This window comes from Labeo rohita, unplaced genomic scaffold (genome assembly GCF_022985175.1).
Source record: "Labeo rohita strain BAU-BD-2019 unplaced genomic scaffold, IGBB_LRoh.1.0 scaffold_64, whole genome shotgun sequence".
NCBI classification, from domain to species: Eukaryota; Metazoa; Chordata; class Actinopteri; order Cypriniformes; family Cyprinidae; genus Labeo; species Labeo rohita.
The window spans coordinates 637,720-648,747 of record NW_026129568.1 but is presented as its reverse complement, the minus strand read 5'-3'; the positions used below and the strand labels follow the sequence as shown (position 1 = coordinate 648,747).

The following is an 11,028-nucleotide window of genomic DNA, read 5'->3' as shown; positions in this document are numbered from 1 at the left end:
GAATTAGGTTACTAATTATTAATCCTTTTAGCCAGTAACACACTACAGGACTGTAAGGCTGATTATGAATGTAATTTGATACTTCCAACTGGTCACACCCAAACGCGTCAGAGACAGTTGCGTCCAGTCGGTGTTTACAGTCAGCATTTAAAATCATAAGTGTGTTCAGTTCAGCCTTAGAATGTTTCAGCTAGTCATTAAGTGTGTTCCTTGCTTTAGGTTGCATATCAGTATTTATTATTTATTATACCTCCTATATCAGATCATTATTAGATTACATTACTAACTCACTAACTCATTACTAACTCACATCATATTTCAGTAACTATACAAGCGTGTTTTGTGGCAGCATGGATGCATTATTTGTTTCATATTTTGTTGAACTTATTTGTCCCTCCCTCCTCTCTTTATGGCTGGGTAAACAGTGACAGTGATGAGTGCTGTGTTTTACAGTTATCAACTCAGCTATAAAAAATAAATAAATAAATAAAATGGCATCCTGCCATCACAGTTGCTAAGCTGAATAACATGCATGAACCTTAACTGATGAAATGTAAAGACAATAAATGATTGCGACAATCTATTGTTTGTTTGTGCAGTCCCGAGGGGGTGCAATTGTGGGCCATGCCTGCCCCACTTTCCATCCTCTCCTCCCCTTGCTGAACGTGAACTATTTCGAAAGCGAAACCGATAAAACAGTGCACATAAGAAAGCGACTGCATGCTTCAGCAACTGCATGCAATCACAGAATCCCACCTAAACCCAATTAGACATACATAAATGAATATTATTAAGCCTATTATTATTATTATTATTATTATTATTACTACATTTGATATTTCTGTCCCCCTCACTTCTTAAATGATTGCTACCCCCCCTGCCCTGTATCATAACTGAATATAAAACTTTAGCTATATGCCTTGCTATCTTTTTTTTTTTATTTAGTGCCTCCATGAGAATTTTATTTAGTGGGGAAAGGGCCAAAATGGCTCTTTTGATGTTAAAGGTTGCAGACCCCTGGGTTACACAACTTGCTGTGACCTCACATTGTGACCACATCATGAGTATCCTGGGAGCTAATGGTGAGATCAGTGTGAGATCAAATTGTTGACTATGAAAGAATGAATGATCGGAGTATACAGATATATATTTGTCCCTCAACTCAAGAACCAGTGGTTACTAACATTTGTGGACGTATTCTTGGATGTCAAATAAAATGTGAATAAATAAATAAACAAATTTTTGCTGTTCCAGTGTCTTTAATTGTTTTCCCATATTAACTGCATCCAGTGGATTTTCATTAAGTTCCTGCTTCTGATACACTAATAAAACCATGTATTACAACATATGGCATGATTGCTTCCACCATGTTCCACACTCTTTTTACATTTTGGCAGTTATGCACAATACATGGACATGTTAGTAAAATCATGTTAGTAAAATCAACGGTAAGAGTCCAATCTACTACAACATACAGGGCATGTGATGCAGATACAATAAAACCATACAAATAAATGTACCTTTTCTCTACGACTAAGAATAGATACATTTTATAAGAACGGGTCAAAACAGAGGAAAATAGATGGTACATAAGTAGATATGAACTGCTTTGCAGTCCCCCTCCCTTTCCCCTCCTTATATGTGAAGTATTTACTTAATGGAAATACACTGAATGGACTGAATTTGTATTTCAGAGTTATGTTAAAAGAAACAAAAAAATTAAAAACAGATACGTAATGTATTTTATTAAAAAAAAAAATTTTTTTTTTTTTGTCTTCCCTTCCAGGATCCCAGTTGACTGTGGTTCTTCATTTCTTCCTACTTCATCTGATAATGAAATCAGAAAAAAACAATTATAAGCACTAACTGTCACGGTTAGTGTACGTCGTGCGTGTGCGTGGAAGGAGCAGGAGGAGAGCGGAGATCCAACAAATGCGGCTTTATTAAACAATCCAAACTGAACAAACTCAGGGAAACACAGGGAACCAGCAACCACGACGAACGGAAAGACACTGAAGACAATATAATCACCGACAAGGGAAGTGAGGCACAAGGAACTATATATACACGGAAACAGGGGAGTGGTTACAAACGAGATAACGAGGGGAAGTACAAATATGGGCAAGACGAAACCAATACACAAAACCAACAGGGGGAGCAAACAGAACAAACCAAATGTACTAGAAACACAGGGGGAAAAACACAAGAAAAACACAGACAAAACCAAACATAATACTGACATTACCCCCCCCTCTTATAAGGCGCGACTCGCGCCGTAACACTCACTGGGGTGGGGGGGTGGGCGCCCTGGAGGCCGGTAGGAAGGGACACAGGAGACACAGGATATAGGGACGGCCTCCAGGGCGGATCAGGGAGCTCAGGGGGCCATGGAGGATCGAGGAGTTTAGGGCGCCATGGCCGAGCACACAGTTCATTAGGCCATGGCGGGTCTGGGGAGTCGGGAAGCCATGGCCGGGTACACAGTCCAGGAGGCCATGGCGGGTCTGGGGAGTCGGGAAGCCATGGCCGGGTAAACAGTCCAGGAGGCCATGGCGGGTCTGGGGATTCGGGAAGCCATGGCCGGATAAACAGTCCAGGAGGCCATGGCTGAACAGGGGAGTAGCCCCCCAAAAAATTTTCTTGGGGGAAATTATGGTTCTGCCAGCCCTAGGGAGCGCTGAATGAGGTGCTGGCTCAGGAGGGCGTGCAGAAGGGCGTGCTGAAGGAGGACCCGACTCAGGAGGGGGCAGAGCGCTCAGGAGGGGCTGGACAGAGCTCCGGCTCTGGAGGGCAAGCTGGAAGGGCTCCGGCTCCGAGCTGGACAGAGCTCCGGCTCTGGAGGGCGAGCTGGACAGAGCTCCGGCTCTGGAAGGCGAGCTGGACAGAGCTCCAGCTCTGGAAGGCGAGCTAGACCGAGCTCCGGCTCGGTGGAAGGCACGCAGGAGCCCTCCAGGGCTGTGCGGGCAACTGCGTCAAGGACGGGGACCTGGAGAGAACAGGGACAGTAGGGGCAGACAGAGGAGGAGGAGAAGCAGAGAGTTCAAAAGTTAACGCCGCCTCCCTATGAGGCTCTACAGCCTGGGCTGACACCTCAGGAGGCATAGGCGTGGCTCCTCCGGCGATTGAGGGTTCTGGAGCGGCCTTGACATCGAACATGAGCACTGCCTCTGGAGGGTGCGCTGGAGGCAGCTCAGGCTCTGGGGTGCACGCAGTAGGCAGCTCGGGCTCTGATGTGTGCTCTGGAACTTGTCTTGGCTCATTAGACGCACCAGGAACTTGACTTGACTCAGGAGATGTAGCCGTGATGTGACTTGACTCAGCCGTGACGCGACTTGACTCAGGAACCACTGCGGTAATGAGACTTGACTCAGGAACGCCCGCAACAACCTGGCTTGACTCATGGGGAACCGCTGTGACTTTACTTGATTCAGGAACGACAGCTTTGGCTTGACTTGACTCAGCCGCTTGACTTGACTCAGCCACTTGACTTGACTCAGGAGACACAGCTGCAACTTGACTGGACTCCGAAACTTGACTGAACTCAGGAAATGCAGCTGTAACTTGACTTGACTCGGGGAACATAGCCGCAACTTGACTAGACTCATAAGATGCAGACTCTGACGTGGCAGCCATCTTGCGTGCAGACTCTGGCGTGGCTTCAGCCATCTTGCGTGCAGACTCTGGCGTGGCGGCGGCCATCTTGCGTGCAGACGCTGGCGTGGCGGCGGCCATCTTGGCTCAGGCTTGACGGGCATCTTGGCTTCAGGCTTGATGGCCATCTTGGCCGGGGATTCAGGCTTGATGGCCATCTTGGCCGGGGATTCAGGAACTTGACTTAACTCAGGAACCGCTGCTGCAACTTGACTGGACGAAGCCACTCGACTGAACGAACCCGCTTGACTGTAAATTGCCCACACAGATACTAGTAGGGGGGTCCAGTATGTGGGCCATCCTAACTGCGGGCGGCGGCCGGGAGCTGGCCGCGGGCTCCGGGCTGAGGATGAGAGAGGAATTGTGGAGAACGGGGGTGAACGAGTAAGGACCGGAGGAAACAAGCCCGCTGGATTCCAAAGAAAGGGAATGTAGAAGATTGGTTTGTTTTGGCTCCAAGAGCAAGATTTCCTGTTTAACAAAGAACACATTTATTTGTGTGTGTGTGTGTGTGTGTGTGTGCTGAAACAAATCCTAGTATAGTGGCTATTATGGCTACACAAATGTATGCTATCAAAATGATGGATTATTCCAAATGTCTCCCTGGTGAAAAAAACAGCATAAGCTGGTCCTTGGCTGGTTTATGCTGGTCCTTAGCTAGTCATGTTGCTGGTCCAGGACCAGAATCAACCAGCTAAAGACCAGCTTAAACCAGCATCAAAACATACCTACCAGCATATGCTGGTTTTTTCACCAGGGCTGACATATTTAAACAATTTGTAAGAACATCTGCTCTATAAAAGCACTTTTAATGTTACGAATAACACTCATTTGAAGTCCTTTCATAGAAATCGGTCTCCTTGTCTGCCAATAAAAGAGATACGTACACATTAATATGCATAGAACCAAACTGAATCACAAGCTAGAAATTGTTCTCAATTAGGTTTAGGGTTAGGGTTGGGTTAAGGGGATAGACAATATCGTTTGGTCAGTATAAAATCTATAGAAGTCTATGGAAAGTCCCCACAATTCACAAAAACAAACGTGTGTTTGTGTGTGTGTGTGTGTGTGTGTGTTCCTGTCCTGTCTGGAGATTACCTGTTGTGAAATTATTGCATGTTATTGCAATTAAAGCATGTTTTGTAATTCTTCGTCTTCATCAGCCTGCTTAATCCCACACACTAACCATGACACATGCACTGTAGTATGGTGGTGGCATTTAAACAGATTACAGCAGAAGAAACCAGCTCTGACTCCAAAGACTCCCCCGTAGTGGAAAATGACTCTGATTCAGAAACCGATGATAACCTGGGGTGAGTGTTTAAACATGGAAGGCATGTGTCAAAAGAATCCTTGATAAGGCAAGGTAAGTGGTAAAGCTGTTTCATAAGTCATCCATTGCAACAGAGAATGTTGGATATTTGTGGCCTTACTGTTATAAGTAATTGCCACATACAGAAGCACATTCAACATGGTTGCACAACTTCTCAAAGTGAAAGTTTTAGGGTGCTTTCACACCTGTAGATCGATTGCTTTGTTCCGAAACAGGGATGTTGCTTTTTATTGTTGGTTCGCTTTCACACAGCAAAGTTTCCAAATGGACCAAATGTGTTAATACAAGTCACGCGCCAGTAAACTACGCTCTCATTGGTCAAAGTTCCACAGTTAATTTTCTGGATTCCACTCAGCTGTCATCCACCAGGATGGAACAACAACAGCTTTGCGGGCTTATTGTTGCATTTTTTTTGTAGCTGTCGTTATATTAATTTATAATTTTGAACAGAAGTCCAGGATTCGTCAGGAAAACATTTTTAAAATACACCTACTACAAAGAGAGCAATAAGACGGCATTATAAAGTGAAAATGCGCGTTTTGATTTTGAATGGCGAAGACGTGCCCACACACAGACATTAACACAGGTTAATTTTAAGCAGTATTAGCAAAACAAAGCTACTGCTGTTCACAGAACTGTAATTACCCATTATACTATGTGATATAGCCTGGTTCACTGGTTCTCACTACAACTGAACCGCTCCAGAGTTTGTTTTCAATCGAGCCGAGACCACCTCGTTCAGGCAATCTCGGACCGAAAGGTTTGGCGCGGATCTGAGCGCGACTACCATGTTCACATATGCCCAAACAGAGACCTCAACAATCAGCATGAGGGTGCAGATCAGCAAGTATAAGGAAGAGCTTTCCCAGGAACCCATCACTGAAAAAACAGGAATAGATTTTTGGTTAGCAAAAAAATTACACTTTTTTTTTTATCACAGGTTGAAGCCTTATGCTTTAGACCTGTTGCCTGTGCCAGCTTCTCAAGCCTTTGCAGTGAGGGTTTTCAGTGCCACAGCTGACCTCCTGGTAAACACGTGAGATCATGTAATGTTCACAGTGACATCACACGACCCTAATACTGGGATTCTCAGTTTGAATAATACTAGAGCTCATTGTGAATTCAAAATTTTAAGCATCACCAGATAAAATTTTCTACATCTTGGATAAGATTCCTTAAAGTTTCACACCTATAGCACACATTGCATACATGTGTGCAGAAATGTGGATCTGCTCTACATGTCTAAAGCATATAGAGAGATAAACCTTATAAACTAGCTTGATTTTGCGTAACGATTTAAAATATAATCTGCATGCACAATAAAATATAGTACAATTTACTTAGCTCTCTCTACAGAAAGGATTTTACAAGTTTTAATAAAATGTTTTTTAATAACAGTAGTAATCTATATAAGCATATTTCCAGTATGTGCCTCAGGCTTGCAAAGTATCATAAACTCACTTATCAGGTCAATGGTAATCCTCAGCAAACTTTGACAGTTCGACTGTCAGCAAACTTCAGCTGTGCATCTTGCGTCATCACCCCAGTTACTTCCTATAAATAGGCTCAAAGAACAATTTGTTCAGGAATCGAACATCAATATTTTGATGTACATTTGTGTTAGGGACTGTTGCTGTTTTGTTGGAATTGTTACACTGGAGAAGTAGTGAGTGGTTATTTGATTTAATTCACTTAAGCTGATATGATATTTTAATGCCATGTGCATTGTGGCCTAGCCTGGCTAGGCAAAGTACATGTGAACATGTTGCCAGCTCAGACATGGAATTAGGTTACTAATTACTAATCCTTTTAGCCATTAACACACTACAGGACTGTAAGGCTGATTATGAATGTAATTTGATACTTCCAACTGGTCACACCCAAACGCGTCAGAGACGGTTGCGTCCAGTCGGTGTTTACAGTCAGCATTTAAAATCATAAGTGTGTTCAGTTCAGCCTTAGAATGTTTCAGCTAGTCATTAAGTGTGTTCCTTGCTTTAGGTGGCATATCAGTATTTATTATTTATTATACCTCCTATATCAGATCATTATTAGATTACATTACTAACTCACTAACTCACATCATATTTCAGTAACTATACAAGCGTGTTTTGTGGAAGCATGGATGCATTATTTGTTTCATATTTTGTTGAACTTATTTGTCCCTCCCCTCCTCTCTTTATGGCTGGGTAAACAGTGAGAGTGATGAGTGCTGTTTTACAGTTATCAACTCAGCTATAAAATGGCATCCTGCCATCACAGTTGCTAAGCTGAATAACATGCATAAACCTTAACTGATGAAATGTAAAGACAATAAATGATTGCGACAATCTATTGTTTGTTTGTGCAGTCCCGAGGGGGTGCAATTGTGGGCCATGCCTGCCCCACTTTCCATCCTCTTCCCCCCTTGCTGAACGTGAACTATTTCGAAAGCGAAACCGATAAAACAGTGCACATAAGAAAGCGACTGCATGCTTCAGCAACTGCATGCAATCACAGATTGCACGCTTCCCACCTAAACCCAATTAGACATACATAAATGAATATTATTAAGCCTATTATTATTATTATTATTATTATTATCACTACATTTGATATTTCTGTCCCCCTCACTTCTTAAATGACTGCTACCCCCCTGCCCTGTAACATAACTGAATATAAAACTTTAGCTATATGCCTTGCTATCTTTTTTTTTTTTATTTAGTGCCTCCATGAGAATTTTATTTAAAAAATGGCTCTTTTGACGTTAAAGGTTGCAGACCCCTGGGTTACACAACTTGCTGTGACCTCACATTGTGACCACATCATGAGTATCCTGGGAGCTAATGGTGAGATCAGTGTGAGATCAGTGTGAATGATCTGAGCATACAGATATATATTTGTCCCTCAACTCAAGAACCAGTGGTTACTAACATTTGTGGACGTATTCTTGGATGTCAAATAAAATGTGAATAAATAAATAAATAAACACATTTTTGCTGTTCCAGTGTCTTTAATTGTTTTCCCATATTAACTGCATCCAGTGGATTTTCATTAAGTTCCTGCTTCTGATACACTAATAAAACCATGTATTACAACATATGGCATGATTGCTTCCGCCATGTTCCGTACTCTTTTTACATTTTGGCAGTTATGCACAATACATGGACATGTTAGTAAAATCATGTTAGTAAAATCAACAGTAAGAGTCCAATCTACTACAACATACAGGGCATGTGATGCAGATACAATAAAACCATACAAATAAATGTACCTTTTCTCTACAACTAAGAATAGATACATTTTATAAGAACGGGTCAAAACAGAGGAAAATAGATGGTACATAAGTAGATATGAACTGCTTTGCAGTCCCCCTCCCTTTCCCCTCCTTATATGTGAAGTATTTACTTAATGGAAATACACTGAATGGACTGAATTTGTATTTCAGAGTTATGTTAAAAGAAACAAAAAAATTAAAAACAGATACGTAATGTATTTTATTAAAAAGAAAAAAGTTTTTTTTTTGTCTTTCCTTCCAGGATCCCAGTTGACTGTGGTTCTTCATTTCTTTCTACTTCATCTGATAATGAAATCAGAAAAAAACAATTATAAGCACTAACAAACAAAGTCAAACTTTTCTTCTGAAAAATTTGCAATAGTTTTTCTCACCAAAAATAATTAATATTAAAAACAAATCTTTTAAAATATTATATATAATGTAGACCGGTTTCTTTGTGTGTGTAAAAGGGTGCCAGCTTTGATGTGTGTTATGTGTGTGTGTCTGTATTTTTTAATAAAACAGCAAGAGTTATTCAGATACTAATACATACAGAATAAATGAAATCACATCATATTTTCTCACTTACATGCGATATACTTCAACCTCACACAAGATGAGAATTCTAAACATCCCAGGCAGAACTATGTTGACATACTGTCCCTCAATAGGCTTAAATGTAAATGTTTCTGTGTGTCCATTTGGGATAGACCAAACTGTTGCAGCACTTCAGATACACACAGAGACATGATGAAATCACATATTAGCTTTGTAAAATAAAATGCCTTTAAAAGTGTTGAACTTGAAAAAGCGAGAGCAGTCCTTACAGCTCATTGTTGTTGCCGTTCATATGCAGGCTGTTGCCAATACGGATCTGAGCACCAGATATCCACTCTCCACAACAGTCCCCACGATTAGTGATGGTAACACGGGATATTTTGTAGACACCACCCAAGTCCACTCTCCACCATGGACTATGCTCCATGAAAGTATGAGTACATGACCCAAGGAAATAATTTGAATTACTGTTTCCATCCACAGCATGTTTAGCCAATCCAAAGAAAGGGAATGTAGAAGATTGGTCTGTTTTGGCTCCAAGAGCAAGATTTCCTGTTTAACAAAAAACAGATTTATTTGTGTGTGTGTGTGCTGAAACAAATCCTAGTATAGTGGCTATTATGCCTACACAAATGTATGCTATCAAAATGATGGATTATTCCAAATGTCTCCCTGGTGAAAAAAACAGCATAAGCTGGTCCTTAGCTGGTTTATGCTGGTCCTTAGCTAGTCATGTTGCTGGTCCAGGACCAGCATAAACCAGCTAAAGACCAGCTTAAACCAGCATCAAAACATACCTACCAGCATATGCTGTTTTTTCACCAGGGCTGACATATTTAAACAATTTGTAAGAACATCTGCTCTATAAAAGCACTTTTAATGTTACGAATAACACTCACTTGAAGTACTTCCATAGAAATCAGTCTCCTTGTCTGCCAATAAAAGAGATACGTACACATTAATATGCATAGAACCAAATTGAATCACAAGCTAGAAATTGTTCTCAATTAAGTCTCTTTCCTCTCAAAGAGCAACATAATACACAACAATCCCATACAACAATTTCCAAATAAATTTATTCATAACTTTTATTTTTTAAAGCATTTAAAATGTATATATTTTGAGATACATATATATATTTCAGTCCAAGAAAATGCATTAGACTCTCTGTGGCCTTCAGCATAGTAAATACATACTATTACATGAACAAATATATATAAACTATAATAAACTTACCTGTCAAACTAGAGACACACAGACCAGGCAGAAGCACAAGCAAGAAAATAGCAAGTACGTCCATTCTGACCTCAGAAATAAAAATATGGCATATTATGTCAGCACATAGACAAATTAGTGTTTAATCCTCCTTTAGATAGAGGAACCTGTTCCCAACTGTCCTAATATCATTTAAAAGACATCCATTCTACATGACTTGTATAAGTAATGTCTCTTTGCAACTTGGTATCAGTCAGATTTTAGCAATAATATAACAGATTTATGCCTTGAGAAAAAGTTTAGCAGTGTCTTTAAAATATTCTCCTGTGTGAAGACTGCAGCATGGTCCTTACCTGTCACCTTTTCAGGTTATGTATACTTGAACTTCAGATAAGAATGACTCGAATGACTGACAGGATCTCTCTTTTTCTATATATGGTTTCTTCTGTGCTTTTCTATGCACTTTGGTTGGAGGATGTGATGCAAAATCAGATAACTGCTTTTGAAATGTCTGGGCTATGCTGACTGTTCTTCTATTTCAGTTTAGTTTTTGAAATTCTCAAAACAAGTTGTTACACAACCACATCATCTTGTCACTTCTGCAGATCATAAAAAGATTTTCTCACCCTTTTGACCAAATCGCTCATGTGTTTTTTCTCCTTTTTTATGTATGTAATTGATTATGTATAATTTTCTGGTGTTTAATACATTATCAAATGCTTATGTCATGTTGATCAATCAAGAAATTTGTTCATTTAAGTTAGAAAAGCATATTTTCTACACATAGGATTTTTTTTATTTATTCATTTTTATTTTTTGTAAACGTATCTGTAATCAGGGCTCTCAAGTTTTGGAAAAAGTTTGGAGTGAGATTTTATCTGTTAGGGGAGGAGCCACTCATATATTTGCAGTAGTGGCCCCTTGCCCCACGCAATTCTCTCTAGTTTTTGGTAGAAGTTCAACTATCTATTGTTCATAATTGACCGGCACAAAATCAAAAAATATAACAACTGGT

At 40.5% G+C, this 11,028-nt stretch overlaps 1 protein-coding gene across 4 annotated transcripts; it reads right to left on the bottom strand.

The window, feature by feature from the left end:
• Positions 1 to 1,377: 1,377 nt before the first annotated feature.
• LOC127161409 (fucolectin-like) lies at positions 1,378 to 10,514 on the bottom strand. Of its 4 annotated transcripts, XR_007827026.1 has the most exons (7): positions 10,367 to 10,513; positions 10,035 to 10,099; positions 9,698 to 9,730; positions 9,068 to 9,350; positions 8,830 to 8,967; positions 8,238 to 8,543; positions 1,378 to 1,520 (listed from the first exon to the last, which is right to left on the bottom strand). XR_007827026.1 is itself a non-coding variant. In XM_051104180.1 (6 exons), the coding sequence occupies exons 2-6, from the start codon at positions 10,096 to 10,098 to the stop codon at positions 1,824 to 1,826; spliced, it is 522 nt and encodes a 173-aa protein (XP_050960137.1). In that variant the 5' UTR covers position 10,099; positions 10,367 to 10,514; the 3' UTR covers positions 1,539 to 1,823. The 4 variants fall into 4 exon arrangements, 3 of the variants coding, with proteins under 3 accessions (XP_050960137.1, XP_050960134.1, XP_050960136.1); XM_051104180.1 differs by lacking the exons at positions 1,378 to 1,520; positions 8,238 to 8,543 and adding an exon at positions 1,539 to 1,827 and having other exon boundaries at positions 10,367 to 10,514; XM_051104177.1 differs by lacking the exon at positions 1,378 to 1,520 and having other exon boundaries at positions 7,971 to 8,543.
• Between the last annotated feature and the right edge of the window lie 514 nt (positions 10,515 to 11,028).